This window comes from Ceratotherium simum, chromosome 2 (assembly GCF_057802395.1).
Source record: "Ceratotherium simum simum isolate JZ-2026a chromosome 2, ASM5780239v1, whole genome shotgun sequence".
In the NCBI taxonomy this organism is placed as follows: domain Eukaryota; kingdom Metazoa; phylum Chordata; class Mammalia; order Perissodactyla; family Rhinocerotidae; genus Ceratotherium; species Ceratotherium simum.
The window spans coordinates 4,269,575-4,286,592 of NC_141901.1; the positions used below are offsets into that span (position 1 = coordinate 4,269,575).

General features: G+C 37.1%; 1 protein-coding gene across 4 annotated transcripts in view; it reads right to left on the minus strand.

The window, feature by feature from the left end:
- POU2F1 (POU class 2 homeobox 1) overlaps positions 1 to 17,018 on the minus strand; it is a 172,886-nt gene that overhangs the window by 80,712 nt on the left and 75,156 nt on the right. The window contains exon 1 of one of the 4 annotated variants that reach the window (XM_087437544.1): positions 13,987 to 14,076. The exons of 2 other annotated variants lie outside the window; for them this stretch is intronic. In XM_087437544.1, the coding sequence (XP_087293670.1) occupies positions 13,987 to 13,993 (7 nt within the window). In that variant the 5' untranslated portion in view covers positions 13,994 to 14,076. Of the gene's footprint in view, positions 1 to 1,924; positions 2,117 to 13,986; positions 14,077 to 17,018 lie in introns of those variants that run through there. One more of the 4 variants, XM_087437554.1, reaches the window with a different exon arrangement.

The following is a 17,018-nucleotide window of genomic DNA, read 5'->3' on the forward strand; positions in this document are numbered from 1 at the left end:
ATGCGCGTGATTAGGGCCTTATGCAAATCTCTCCTCGTTAGCACAGCAGCCAGCACTTTGAAGTCCATGAACAATTCATTTACAGAATACACTGAAAGCACTCCCTGCATAATTTAAATCATTGTATAAATATTTATCAGTCCATTTGCATATTAATTGGCAGTGCATGAAGGGAAAAATTATCTCCTGAGTGCCAGCATAATAATTAGGAGGATAAAATGAGATTTCTTCCAATGGCCTGGCTTTTCGGACCTAACTTGAGATAGTACCGGGGGAGAAAGGAGGGACAGGAGACAGAGTTCTGTTAAAATGCCACTGAAATGACACGTACAAATTAGAAACAACTCTACAGACTTAAGCACCTTTAATCTTATTCCTGCTGGCAACAATGACTTCAGTAATAAGAGGATTTGCAAAAAGCTTTCTACACAATCGAAATAATCCCAAGGAAACAATTAGCAAGGTAGAAGCAGAACACAGGGCTGTCAAGATGGTGCTAGCCTACTGATAGGGAATTTTCCAAATATTAACATACACTGTCAGAGGAGAGTCCTGCTTTAAAACACAGCTACCGTATACATCCAGAAGCAGTGCAGGATCTATAAAATTATCTGCAAGAGTATGGAAATCCATTATCTACAAATCTCTTTATCCTACCAAATTAACAGATTAGTTGAATGCCACATATTATGCAGCATCCTTCTCCCATCAAAATCAACCCAAAGTAGAAAGACAGTTTGTTACTCACAATATCAATTGTCAAAAAATAGCCCATGCAAATTGTGGAATTACATAGTATTTTCAAGTAAATTTCACTTAATAGATATGACTATATATATGAAATTTATGACTATATATATATATATATAATCCTTACTAAACAATATGTTTAGCCAATTTAAAGTGAATTTACAAGGTAAAACATCAACCCAAAACTTTTTAGGCATTACAATAAGACAACATTCCATTCTAATCATCATAGACAATTCAGAAGATTTATAAAAACCCCGTAAAGTAAGCATTAGTACTTCCTTTTTAAAAATAAGGAAACTGAGGCACAGAGAGCTCTACCCAATGTCACACCAATAATTTGGAGTCAGGATTTAAAACTGGATTTTGCTGACATAAAAATCTAAGCTCTTGGCTATTATACCTTATTTAGGGAGCTGGCAGGCATTATTTAGGGAATTGAACAAAGCAGCAGACTAAAATGGCTTGTTTTCAGGGTAGTGAGGAGACCAATAATTGGTGACAAAGATTTTGTGTTTAAAAGTCAAGTGTGTGGGGCCGGCCCGGTGGCACAAGCAGTTAAATGCGCGCGCTCCGCTGCGGCAGCCCGGGGTTTGCCGGTTCAGATCCCGGGCGCGCACCGACGCACCACTTGGCACGCCATGCTGTGGCGGCGTCCCATATAAAGTGGAGGAAGATGGGCACGGATGTTAGCCCAGGGCCAGTCTTCCTCAGCAAAAAAAAACAGGAGGACTGGCAAATGTTAGCACAAGGCTGATCTCCTCACAAAAAAAAAAAAAAAAAGGTCAAGTGTGTACTGATACACAGAAGAGTGCACTAGGTTTGAGGAGAGTTCTCAAGGGTATTATCCCATTAATACCTGCTTTTATTTAGAAGTGGTCTTCAGGCATACCAAAGGGTCTGATTTTTAAACATATGCATGTACCTTTCCCCAACATTAAGGGTGAAATTAAACTCAACATGCATATGAAGAAATGAAAGACAACATTTTTATAGGGGACCTTTAAAAAGATTTCCTTGCAAGTCAATAACTTAGCTAGGGACAGAACCAAAAACTTCTTAACTTTTAGATCTGCACTCTATTTAAATTGCTAGTTTTTCTATGTTTTAAAGAATCACAAAATGCATTTGAGGAGAGGGTTTGCGGGAGAAATTTAACACTGCCATTCAGTACCTGTGAGATTTGTTTAAGTTGCTTCCCTCTTTGAACTTTAATTTTCTCATCTGTAAAATGATAATATCCTTTTCATGACGTTGCTGTGAGGATAAATGGGCTCATGCTTCTCAGACTAGATCACAGACTGGAGCACGAGGTGGTGGTGCCAGGGCAGACATCAAGATATAGGATAAACATGGTACATCTTGCAGGAGCATCAATTCTATTTAATAATAATTCACAACACTTTGTATTAAAACAAGCAAGAATATATTATAGAACATAATACAAAATTCAAAGGTAGAACATGTTGGACTATTCAAGTTCTACTTGGTGGGAAAAGATGAGAAGCAATGATGAATGTGACTAGACTATAATAGCTATCAGTAAATCTTTCTTTCCTTTCTCTTAAGCCTTCATAAAATTTTATATTTACTGTCTGCACTTATTACAGAATATCTCTGCAATTCACCATCTGCCTTTTTGTACCTCCATCTACCTTTTTGTACTGTATGCAGCAACACCTTTAACCTACCTTTCTTATGCCATTGTGGTCTTCTATACATCAGCTAAGGATGTCCTTGGAGCTACAAGCCATACAATCACTGCCAACTAAGGAGTGTTTGCTGGAAGGTATCTTGCAGAGGCAGGACCTTGGTAGTGTAATAACTACCACCCCCCAGCCCCCCAGGCCATGCGAGTTCCACAGGACCCTGCACAGCAGGGGGCCTATAGCTCACCACCTCACATAGGCTACTATCCCTGCCACCCCCCACCCCCCAACTGCAAAACTCAACACCTTCACTCCAGGAAGAGGGAGGAGAGGGACAAAAGAAGAGGGCAGCCCTGAGATGAGATGCAGCTATGGGGGTTGAGGGGAAGCCTCACCCAGGCAGCTGACTTTGTTACAATGGGAAGGACAAGAAAACTCCCTTTCTGCCACTCTTGATCTAGGTACTCGGCATATTCTAGAGTGCAGGTTTAAATACCAGATGGTTGTCTAGGCCTTGAGACATGGATGGGTGGAGGGATGGCCACCAACTCTCCCCTGTACTCCCCCAACCACAGCACAGTTAGATCTACAGGAAGGGAACAGACAGTTTTTCCCACAAGTCTCAAATGCTCACTTCGTTTGGTCCTCTATCTGAAATATCAGATTGAAATGTAACCTAAAAAGAACACTCTTTTGTTCTCTTTTGTCATTCACACTTCAGCATGAACTAATCCAATTCAACTGCTGTCCTTCAACATCTTGTTTAGGAGCTGATTTGTGAAGTAATGGTTATTTCCACTGGGAAAGTGGACAATAAATACTCTTACAAAATAAATGTTGTTTAAAAGACCTGGATTAGTGGGATGGGGTGGGGGCACAGGGTTCATACAAGGTAGAAAAGATTAGGAAATAGTAATGTACGGAAGTATAAAAAGGAGCTGAAAGGGCAAAGTTAAAATTCACATATTTCAAAATCACACCTAAAACTGAGCCTTTTCTCTAAAAGAGGGGAAGAAATGCTCTTCCAGGACCCAGAATTCGCGGTTAACACTGTGTGTGTTAGAATAGTGTTGTACTCGCGATCTCGCGGGCTAGCCTAGGGCTCATCTGAAACGCAATCAACGCCAAGGACGACTGAATTACAAACTAGCTTTTTAAAACATACTTTTCGAGTGTGAGTGAACTGAGGCAGCCTGTACTCTACCCACCTACATCATCAAACTCCGACCTGGTCCCACGCCACATGGACAGCCGTGTGTACACACTATCCTGGGCTGACTGTATACTTAGTCCAGGGGGTGGAAAGGTCTGTCTCAACGGCTCTTCCCCAGCACCTCCCTTCCATCTCACAGTGGGATGTTTCATCTATTGGCTCCCCTGGCTTCACCCATAGGCAGTCTCAATCGTACACCAGTATCCCCTTCAATCCTCATCCTTTTTTCAAAATCTACTATTACTTCAGCATCCTACTAGCTTGTTTACAGAAAATACTTACTAACACTGCTTTAGCAAATGCTCAGTAATAAAAATACTCAGTATCTCGAGAACTGTAAATTGTACAAAAAACTCATCCAAAAACCTATCTCCCACATACAGCCTAAAATAATTTACTAATGCCCAAATACAAAACAACATTCCAGGATCTGAACAGTTCTTAGACTCAGGATGAAGTGATGGGTATTAGCATTGCCACTATTCTTAAGCACTGTATATCACGTGTATATGTGTATATATGCAAAATGGGGATTTTAGGGCTTTAAAAATTTTTTTTAAATGAAATGTTTCTCATTTACTAAAAATCTAGATGGGCGAATACCAAGAAAGAATTTACTTTATCAATTTGGCTATTAAGCACTGCCAAATGACAAGAGATCTGAGGGATAATCTTATTTCATAAAAAGTAAACTGAGGCCTAGAGAATGACTCTTAGGTCACATAGCTATTAAGTGGCAAAGAAAGCAGCAGGGTAGGGGAGACAAAACAAGGAAGCATGAGAGGAAAATAAGTAAAATAAAATAAGCCAAAACTCTTATCCCATGACACTGAGATCTGTAGTTGGCTGCTCAAAAAGGTCAACTTAAAATAAATATCATAAAATCATTACCTATATACCTTAAACATTTCATTTTAATGTGAAGCACAAAAATATACATTAATTCACCAATTTTCTGATGTTGGACCAAAGCCTTTCCTTTCAGTTGGACCCACTAACTTGAGTTCCCTCTCCTTCCTTGAATAAATCATACCCTTAATACAAACTCTAGTATTTCCAGTTTCAATTTCTTCAGCAGCTTTGTTTTTCAAGCTTTTCATATTTTGGGGGGGTAGGGGGGGCATGGAAAGATTCACCCTGAGCTAACATCTGTTGCTAATCTTCTTCTCTTTCTTTTCCCCCTCTCCAAAGCCCCAGTGCACGGCTGTATATCCTAGTTGTAAGCTGTCCTAGTTCTTCTATGTGAGCCACCGCCACAGCATGGCAACTGACAGATGGGTGGTGTGGTTCCACAACCGGGAAACGAGCCCAGGTTGCCAAAGTGGTGAGCACCCAACTTTAACCGCTAGGCCATCAGGGCTGGCTCCACATTTTCACATTTTACATTGTATACACATGTATACAATGAACATAAAAAATGAAAGAAAAGTGTCATGAAACAATGCTCCTTCCTAGATATAATGTACTCCGGTATGTTCTAATATATATATATTTTTTTAATTGCTGATTTCAACCTACTAAATTGACTTCATGACCCACAGATTGAAAAACTGCTTTAAAAGTAAGGCAAGGACTTTTAAAAGACACGTGAAGCAACCTGAGTGCAGAATATTTTTTCTTCTTTTAGAATAATTTATCCCTAATATTTTACAGCTCTCAAGTCTAATTCAACAGCATTTTTCAGTAATTACCCCTTATCAAATCTTTTCAAAGCATTCAACTTAAGTTTTCACAGAAACATCATCTCTCTTTTCCTTGGTGTATATAATAATTATTTAAATGGTGTAATTAAAATAAGTAGTACAACCAGCATGAATAGCTTGGGAGCACAAACAAGTAAAACACTCTTGATAACCACACAACTCCACTGGTAGAAGCAGACACACTAAGGAGTGAGCATTCAGCATGCTGGAGGGCATCAGACAGCATATTTTAAGCAGGAATCCTTGGGAAGTCAATTAATCTAATCAGTCATTTAAGCATTGGTGCCTTGGTGCATAGAGAAAGCGATCACACCAGAAAGCAGCTAGTGTTAAAAGGCACCTGCTTCTGGTCTGTTCCTAACCTGCACTGTCTTACATTTCTATACCCGTGTACATAGCTCATCCACCGCTCAATCCAACACTTCAGCATCCTTAAGTAAACATACCATCATCACAAAATCCAATCCTGAATTTCCTGGTTGTAAAAGCTTAAATCTTGTATAACTCCCCACTAAAGTTTTACCACTACACTCAACTTACCTGTCCAGCTGTCTTATCATCATTCTTTACTTCTATAACTGTCTTTTCTTCATTCTAGTAGAAAGAGTTTTGCTAAGTCACTGATTTCATGCATTATCACATTCAACAAGTATTTACCAAGTGCAACCAGGCACTGGGACAGGAATTTGGATACGATGCTGAGCCACAGAATGCTTACAAGTGAGTGGTTGAGAGAAATATTAAGCAATCACCCAAATGTGTAATTACGAAGTGTGAAAATTCCATGGAGTAAAAGAATAGGTGGTTACAGGGCTTCACCACAGGCCTATAATTTGTCTTGGCATCCTTGGCTAATATTAGAGTCCTCCTAGTTTAACAACTGGAATGAGACTTCTTCTCTGATCCCATTTCTTAAATCCATGAAAAACTGTCTTTGTTTTACTTAAAACCACATGCCGCTTTGATTATTCCCATCCATCCTCTTAACTATTCTGTTTCATTTCTGATATTGGTAATCTGTGTCTTTTCTCTTACTCGCAGGCTTCACGAATTTGTGTGACAATTCAACCATAAGAAGCATCCCAGAGTTCTATATGAGATACAAAATTTAAAGACACGTTCTTCCACTCAACAAATTAAAATGTTCTTCAGACTAATCAGATGTTATTAATATGTCTTAATAATGTTAAACAGTATAGTGGCATTCACTCCACAAACATTTACTAACTCTCAATCTATCTAAAATATCTCTTCTCTCTGTATCAACTTGTGAAAAGTCTACCTATTCTATAAAGACAGGTTCAAAAGTTATGACCTCGGATCTTCCTTCATTCCCCTTGTTGTCAAGAAACTATCTGTATTTCTCTGAAATCCTATAGCAACGGTAATATCCCTCTCTTTTGTTTTTAACTTTCTATTTTGAAACAGAAATTCACAGGAATTTGTAGACAGGTCCCATGTACCCTTCACCCAGTTTCCCCCACCAGTTACATCTTACATAGCTACAGTACTCTTCCAAATCCAGGAAACTGACCTTGGTATAAAGTGTATGTATAGTTCTATGTCATTTTATTGTCGCCTGTGTAGATTCATGTAACCACCACTGCATCAAAATACAGAACTATTTCATCACAAATAATTCCCTCCTGCTACTCCATTACAGGCATATCCACTCTTCTCCCTCCAGCTATTCCTAACCCTTGACAACCACCAGTCTGCCATCCATTTTTACAATTTTGTCATTTTGAGAATGTTATACAAATGGACTCCTATAGCATATGACCATTTGAGGTTGTCATTTTCTCACTTAGCATAATGCCCTTAAGATCTATCCAAGTTGTTGTATGTATCAACAGTTTATTTCTTTTTATTGATGAACAGTATTCCATGGTATGGATGTACCACAGTTTGTTAATCATTCATCTACTAAGGGACTTTTTAGTTGTTTCCAGTTTGGGGTTATTACAAATAAAGCTGCTACAAATATTCTTTTTTTTTTTTTTTTTTTAAAGATTTTATTTATTTATTTTTTCCCCCCAAAGCCCCAGTAGATAGTTGTATGTCATAGCTGCACGTCCTTCCAGTTGCTGTATGTGGGACGCGGCCCCAGCATAGCAGGAGAAGTGGTGCGCGCCCGGGATCCGAACCCGGGGCGCCAGCAGCGGAGCGCATGCACTTAACCGCTAAGCCACAGGGCCGGCCCATGCTACAAATATTCATATGCAGGATGCACATAGGATCACATGCTCCACACTGGGACAAAATATTTGCAAAGCAGATATCTGATAAAGGACTCTCATCTATATGTAAAGCAAATTCATGTACGTATTTTTATGTGGACGTAATTTTTGTTTCTCTGGGATAAAGGCACAGAAGTGAGATTGCTGGGTCATGTGGTAAGTGTATGTTTAGATTTAAAGAAATTTCCGAGTATTTTCCAGAGTGGCTATACCCTTTTACATTCCCACAAACATGCACGAGAGATCCGGTTTCTCCAAATCGACACCAGCATTTGGTACTGTCATCACCTTTTATTTTAGCTGTTCTAATAGGTGTGTAGTGATAGCTCATGGTGATCTTAGTTTGCGTTTCCCTTATGGCTAGCAATGCCAAACATCTTTTTATATGCCTATCTGCCATCTATATATCCTCTTCAGTGCCATGTCTATTCCTTTCTTTTATATTTTTCTAAAAAATCCCAAAATATCCATTTTCTAATGGATTGTTTGTTTTTTTAGGGTTTACTTTTTTTTAAAGATTTTATTTATTTATTTTTTTCCCCCCAAAGCCCCAGTAGATAGTTGTACGTCATAGCTGCACATCCTTCTAGTTGCTGTATGTGGGACATGGCCTCAGCATGGCCGGAGAAGCGGTACATGGGTGCGCGCCAGGGATCCGAACCCGGGCCGCCAGCAGTGGAGCACGTGCACTTAACAGCTAAGCCACAGGGCCGGCCCTAGGGTTTAGTTTTGAGAGTTCTTTATATACTGCAAATAAGCATCCTTTATCAGATATGTGCTTTCTGTTTCTTTGCTGAAATTTTATATTTTATTTTTTTATTTCCTTCCTTTTACTGTTTTGGTGAAGAAATTACTAGTGGAAGTACTTTTAAAAAATTGTGGGAATATGTGAAAAAGACACAAAAGCCAGCTTATAGGGTCTCCCATTGGCCAAACTGGACAATTTGGAAAAAATAAATAAAAATAATAATGAATTATAACCATTACTCATAGGAATTCATGAGTCCAAGCCGATATTAAAAACAGGGAGAAGAGAAAGTTTTTCCTATAGAATGCCAAATAATAAATAAAGAATAATATAATGAGAAAATCAACATTTGGAAACTATCATAGTAATAATAAGTTCAGCCAATAAACAACAACAGATGCTAAATCTAGTGGGTGAAAATTCGATAACAAAAATTTACATTTTCCCCACAAAATATTTATTAATTACAAAAGGAAGAAGTATAACTTTACAATTGGAGAAGCCTGGTAAACATCACCTTAATCAAGTGAACAAAGTGAACATCACCAGTCAAGGGAGAAATCGAAATTGTGCACCACCTGAAAGGATGAAACAAGAACACGACATTCCTGCTGTGATACTTCTGCCAGAGACGCACAACCCGAATCCATTCAGGAGGAACTATCTGATAAACCCAAATTCAAAGACAGCCTACGAAACGTATCCTTCCGAAGTGTCACAGCCCTGAAAATCAAGGACAGACTAAGGAACTATTCCATATTGAAAAAGGAACTATTCCAGAATGAAAAATACTAAAGAGATATGACAACCAAACGTAATGCGTGATCCTGGATTGGATTCTTTTGCTATGAAGGTCAGTTTTGACACAACTAGCAAAATGTGAATAGGGTCTATGGATTAGCTGATAGTAACATATCACGTTAACTTCCTGAGTTTTATGTAGAAGAATGTCCTTCTTTCTAGGAATTATACACTCAAGTATTTGGGAGTGATGGAGCATCAAATCGGTGACTTACTCTCAAAAAGTTCAGGAAAAAGTTATTTGTACTATTCTTGCAACTTTTCCCTAAGTCTGAAATTATTTTAAATAAAAAGAAAAAAACAGCAAAAAAAGAAACAAACAAAAAAACCCATATCAACAAGCTACCATACAGTGTTTTTTGTTATTCTAGTGGAGTCTTGCTCTCCCCATCCCTCAGATGTCTCTAATCAAAGGACACAGATGAACACTGGCAACGCTACAATTCTTACAGAATCATGAAATGCACAGATAATCTGCCATCAGAGCTCACTTGAAATAATTTAAACAGTATTCTAATAAACATCTCAAGATATGGAGGAGGGGTCCACATTTTAAAGATCTACACTGCATTAATGGAATTCAGATCTAAGCACTAAGTGTTGAACAACTTTCCATAGTTGGTGTCATATCACTTATTTATTCTCCAAATAAAAAGAGCTTGAAACCTATTACAACCAAAAAGTCTATTAAATATTTTAGAAACTCAGTTAATTTTACATAAAGTCTACCCAGACAGAAGACAATCTTAGAAAATGAATTTTAAATGTGGTATTATAGGTATTTTGTCATGTTCTTTTAAAACTACTATTTTAGTGGCACTAAAATGTGATATGTCTAACTTTTCTACTTAAAGAGACCTTGAGCAAAGGACTTAATATCTGTTATGAATAGTGTCCCCCAAAAAGATTTTAAAGGTCAAACCTCCAGTACCTATGAACATGACCTTACTGGAAATACGGTCTTTCCAGATGAGCAAGTTAAGATGAGGTCATGAGGATGGGCTCCAATCCAATACTACTGCTGTCCTTATAAAACAAAGAAATTTGGACACAGAGACAAATACACACAGAGGGAAGAGGAGAAGAGTAGCATGGAACAGATTCCCCCTCAGAGCTTTCAGAAGAAATAAACCCTGCTAACACCTTGATCTCAAATTTCTAACTTTGAGAACTATGAGACAATAAATTTCTGTTGCTTAAGCCACCCAGTTTGTGGTACTTTGTTATGGCACCCTAGGAAACTAACATAACATCTGAACCTTAACTGTCTCATTGAAAAATGGGGATAATTATGCTGTCTTCCAAGGTTGTTTTTATAATTAAAATGAGAACATGTTATTTCAAAAATAATCAGGAATTATAAAAATGATAATGGTATTATTATAATCTCTTGATATTTAATAAATACTACTGTCAAGATTTTTCTTTTTAATAAAAAATTTTAAGTGACATTCTTCAATATCTCCATGGTTTTTTTTTTTGCGAGGGAGATCAGCCCTGAGCTAACATCCATGCCAATCCTCCTCTTTTTGCTGAGGAAGACTGGCCCTGGGCTAACATCCGTGCCCATCTTCCTCCACGTTATGTGGGACGCCGTCACAGTATAGCCTGACAAGTGGTGTGTCGGTGCGTGCCCGGGATCTGAACCTGGGCCACCAGCAGGGGAGCGCGCGCTCTTAACCCCTACGCCACAGGGCCGGCCCCAATATCTCCATGTTTTTTAACTGACTTTCAATCCACAGGCCAGAAAATCATCTTTACTATACATGGTAAGAACAGAGTATGAATAATGTTAGGACTATCTGAACATGGCTGAAGTACAAGTTGGTTTCCTCTTCCTTCTTTTTTCTCATGTTTTCATCCTTAAATTACATTTTTTAAGAAGTATAAATTATCTCTTTTGAAAATTTTTGAAAAAAACATTTTATGGAGGTATGATTGACATACTAAAAGCTGTACATACTTAATATACACAATTTGATAAATTTGGAGATAAGTATACACCCAGGAGACCACAATCAAAGCCATAAACTTACCCATCACCTCCGAATGTTTCCTTTTGCCACCCCCCTCCCTTTTTTTAATTAAAAAAAGCACTTAACATAAGATCTACCCTCTTAGCAAAATTTTAAGTATATAATACAGTATTGTTAACTACAGTCTTCGGAAAACTTAAAAACTGACACACACACACACCCCCCCCAAACCCTGAGGCCTTCTGGCCACATAAGCACTCTACAGCAATATCACTATTTACAGTTGTGTTTCAAAGCACTGGAAACAATCAACAGCATTTAGCGCTGCCAAAAGCAAATGATGAAAAAATATGGAGGGTTAATAAGTTGACCATCCAAACAAAAAACAAGGCATAATTTTGTATATAAAGCTTTCTTCTCTTTGCTCTACTTCCTGTATTTCTACACTTCCACATATACTAAAAGCAAAAGCACATATGTGGATGTGTCCAGCATATGCCCAGTAGAGTAGGGATTCCATAAACAGCTGCCCCAGCCCCGCCCCAACTCCTTCCCTTCTCAGAGGATGATGAGTAGCTGCAAGTAATACTTAGAGTAGTTAAGCAACTTGGTAATCTTATGATAATGTCAGATAGTATCAATACATTTCATATCATCTTTGCAAGCTCCAGTTAGAAAGAATTTAACTAAAAAAATAAAATCTGTCAATGTATCTTACCTTTTATAAAGGTACCTTTTATACTTTATACTTTTATGAAGTCCTAACATATGAGTCCTCCAAACAGAAAGGTACCAGGCACTCTAATGTATATTATGCCTCCTTCTGAACAGTATAGTTAATGCACATAAATTACAATTCTGCGCTATAAGAGCTCGAACTACTAGGAATAAAACCACCATGTGACATGAGCCACTATGAAATGTATTTTTAGTATCTCATTGCCTACACCCTCTTTTGGCTGGCCAGGTGGTGGTGGTAATTTATTGGAAGATTCCTGGGGAAAGGTGAATTTCAGGGGATGTATCAGGTTTTAAGGCAAAGATTCTCCTGGTTTGGGGAAACTCAGGTATTCTGGGTATTTTACTAAAGAAGAAATTTTCTTTATACTTTCAACATTAAAATTTCATGTAAGATAATAAGTTTTTATTTATCCCCAAGCCAGTCAGACACTTGAAATGTTGTATTAATTTTTGAATACTCTGTGCTGTAACATCAATTTTTTTTATTAAAAGTGTCTTAACTAATTTTGAAAGGTCTGGTTTTGTTTTTTTTTTTTTAATGAGGAAGATCAGCCCTGAGCTAACATCCATGCTAATCCTCCCCTTTTTGCTGAGGAAGACTGGCTCTGAGCTAACATCTATTGCCAATCCTCCTCCTTTTTTTTTTTCGTCAAAGCCCCAGTAGATAGCTGTATGTCATAGTTGCACATCCTTCTAGTTGCTGTATGTGGGATGCGGTCTCAGCATGGCCGGAGAAGCGGTGCGTCTGTGCGCGCCCAGGATCTGAACCCGGGCCGCCAGTAGCGGAGCGTGCGCACTTAACCGCTAAGGCACGGGGCTGGCCCCTGAAAGGTCTGTTTTTAATATTTTAGGAAAATAAAAATTGCTTGATAATCAACTATAAAAAATAAAAACATGGAGACCAATGTTCAGTTATACTAAATATACCTTTGGATTCGCTCAAATTAGTTTACTCTAGTTTAAACATGTTTATAATGTACACATATTTTATAAACACCTTTTTTTAAAAGGGGATATAAGACCTATACCTTTAAATAACATTATAAAAATAGCTAATATGATTCCTATGGTTAAAATCATCATGGAGGAAGATACAGTTTTTCTGCACTACCTTAACATGTCTCTAAAATGCTCAGATTTTTGGATGGATGATTAAGAGAGGAAATGATTCCATAATTAGTATCAGTTAACATGAAATGGATTGGTTTATGACTAGATTTTAATTCCAAAAATAAACAAGCTTCACAGTTTAGTAATGGGCTTTGAAATCAGACAGAACTGAGTTTAAACTCCAGTTCTAACAACCTAAACTATATGACGCTCTCTCTAAGCCTCAGTTTCCTCATCTGTAAAACAGGTACAATAATACTCCCAAGGGTTCTCCTCAGGCTTAAATAAAATGTATCTAAAAGCTTCAATGGCACCTAGTAGCTAATTAACGGTTGTTAATAGAGAAAATATTTTATATAGAATAAAACCATTTTGCCTTCTCTGTTCCCACATTAACATTTTAAGTTATACAAAAGGAAATCCATATGAAGTGTCAATATGGTTTGTTTATTCTCTTAGCCATGTTAATTTATATTTAAGTTACCTAAAAAATAAGAATTTTAAAAAGGCACTAGACTAGGAGTCAAAATACTTAGATTCTGATCTCCTCTCTACACTGGCTAGCTGAACTTTCTTAAGAAAGTTACTTGATCTCTCTAATCTTTACTTAGGTCATTTGTAAAATGCTAAAACATAGGTTATAATATTCTGATTACTAGATTAACCTTATAAAACTACTGTTTACAAAGCACTTTATTAAACCACCATACAATGATTATTGCTAAAGTTATCATGGAATAAAGATGATACTTAACATAAAAATATATTTATGTACCCTACTTGCATTAACTTGACAATTTTTTCAAAAGAAACCAGAACCTAATCTAAGCCCAGGCCAATCCTAAACTATTTTCCACTGCCGGCTAGGGCACAGGCATTCCAAGCGTCACGTCATCATGTCAATAAATATCAAACAAATTCAGAGTTAAAAATGAAATATATATATATTTGATGTCATTTTTTAGTCATTCCACAAAATGAAAGGCAATCATCATAACACCTGGATTTATCAGAGGCTACTAAATTAATAGCTTTTATCAGCAGAAAATATTTACCAGGCATAGAAAGACTGCATTCTTTCTCTGAATTGATTCATTGAAAACTGAGAGTAGTTTGGTAATTAAAAAGGCAGGAAAGCTCTTCTTACTTTTCCAGCCTATGAATACAAAAAGAGAAAAAGGCAGGACTGAGTAAGTTGTATAAAATAACCTAACACTTTCTAAGGGGAGACAACTGTGTGCAGGGGGGAACCCTGGACTATCCATCAAGGTGTTTAGCTGCCTTAGGCAGGCACCTCTCTTGTGCCTATTTTCTTATCTACAAAATAGAGATACTAGCACCTGCCCTTACTGCAGGAACACAGAGGTAAATTAGAAAGTTCTCAGAACATGTATTATAAGGTGCTATTCTTTCATGAAGCTGAATAAAACATCCTACTTGGTATTTTTCTTGAAAGGGCATATTTCACTAATATAAAAAAAAAACCAACTCCAAAATCCAACATTAACCTCTCTCCAAATTTACAAGTATCTACTTCAATTAGCTTTATATATATATATACACATATATATACGTATATATATATATATACACACACACACACAGATGATAGATACAGATAGATTGATATAGGTTGCTATCATTATAAAGTATTCTGAAAACAGGGTACAAGATTACATTTTGTCTTTAGAAAACAAGAAAGGTCAATACTTGGCATACACAGGGGTGAAAATTCACTGTCACTGGTTGACCACTACACTCTGCCACAAGGCCTCAGAATCCTGATCAGTAGAATTCAAGCAGCCTTAACTAACGAAGAGGAGTTGGTACTTGCACTACCTCTTACTTGTCATATACCTGTACTATAGAGCTTTGTTTGAATTAGTATAATGGGTATAAATTAGTATAACTGATCGACTAGCATAACTAATTAATGAAAATCATCTAAGTTTTATATTACTGTACTCAGTGCTCATGGAACTAGCCCATGTAATTTTTTTCTATACATTCAGTGATGTTCCTATTTCATGAAACTCTGAACCAAGAGTTTAAGTTCAATGGTGCAAACATAAATCAAATATGTAAATAGTTTAAACTGACTTCTTAAAATGGAGTTGTTTTTGTGAGAGAAGGGGATCACAGTAGCTTATAATACTTGAAAGTAGAGATCAACATAAAGTTCTGCCATAATTCTCCAACCGTGGTCAAAAGTTTACTGAGATATTTTATTACACTATACAACTGAAAAGAAAGAAACTGAATTCTTTCTCTCTTGGAAAAAAAGTCTGATCTGTATGTACTTTATTAAACTATCATACAATGATTATTGCTAATGTTACTATGTTCTTTAAGAGAATTCAAGTTCTTGAAGAGAATTCTAAAAATCATTAAATTATAAGAGGATAAAACCCAAAACAAAAAAGCAAACAAAACAAAAAAATGCATTGAGACAAATAAATACATAAAACAAATATAAACTTTAGCATACCCACCAAAAGCCTCCAGAGCAGAAGCGTAATGAATGAGGAAAACCCATCCACCCTTCTTCCTTTAGATCAATATGATGGTTACAAACTGACAAGCTCTTTCTGGCTGTCCACTGGCACATCTACAGACCTTTTATTCTTCTGACATTTCCCCAACTTAAACTGGATGCAAATAAGTCAGGTGTGGTCCTTACAACAGTAATCCTGCTAGACTCTACCGAGTTTCCATAGAAACACGCACAGCTGGCAATGGCAAGGAGGTTGTACTGGCCTCAGACTGAAAAAGTTGCAGTACTCATTGAGTGAAATAACAATTACGGTATCTTAGTAAAGAACAAATACAAAAAAATCCCATCTTTGTTTGAAACATCAAGCAAAATACCACAAAGTATTTTCTTCTAGTCCAAAAGTGGCTTCTGCCTAGCAGCAGTAATTAATGTGTCTGTGACAAGTTACAAGATGCCAATTACCAAAAGGTAACCATTCTTTTACTAAAGAAATATAATATTTTAAGAGAGTGTTCCCTGTGGGTCACTTAATGTAATAACCAACATCCAGAGAGAGAGAAACAACATCGAGTCTAATCTAAATAGTAGTAAATACCATGCATCTTTTCCTTAAATAAATTCAATATGACTGTTCATTGGTTTTATTAAAAGCAATGTTTTTACATCAGTGATTCTCAAAGAACAGTACTCGGATCAACATCATCAGCATAACCTGGGATCTTACCAGAACTGTAAATCCTCAGGCCCACCCCAGACCTACTGAATCAGACACTCTGGGGGTGAGAGGCCCAGGAAGCTGTGTTTTCACAAACCTTCCAGAAGATTCTGATGCATGCTAAAGTTTGAGAACCACTGATTTATGGTGTCAGATTTCAGAGGAGAGTGAAATATGAAATAGAAAATGAAATGCTGTATCTCACTCCTTGGAACTAAGTGAGGCATAGTAAAAAAATAAAATGTAAAGACCTCACTGGTCTCCTGAATTGAGTCTGTTAGCTAGTATCTCATTGTCTAAAAGATACGCAGTGATTAGCAGTGGTTCATCCTGTCTATCTTTCCTACACACATCAAGCTCTCAAGAGAAAATAAGAAGTGTCTGTTCATGATTACTCAAGGAGGAGGATCCTCGCACATAAGACCCTCAATCCACTACCATTCATAGCCCATTACCAATCACAATCCATTTCCAAGCACTGAGGTCTTCAGACACAGGGCAGCATACCTAAACATTTATTCCTTTATAATAAGAAAATAATTTTTCCAAGATGTCAGATACATATGTAAGGATGAGTCTAATGCTTGAGTCATTAATTTTAACCTTCCTCACTACTTGTAAAAACTTTTTAAAAACATACAAGGATGTAGTTCTTCCTTAGTATCTAATCTATTAGATGCTGCCTTCATATATTACAAAATACACTTTTCCTTTTTCCTTTAATTTCAGTAGTACACCAATTTACAATTCCTTCTCTATTTCCTTCAAGACAATGGGCAGCACTCTAAAGAAAGAGCTAAGCTAATGACATTAAAGTGACCAGAGATGAATAGAGATAGAATGGAGAAAAACCACTGGCTAAACCAAGCATGCCATAT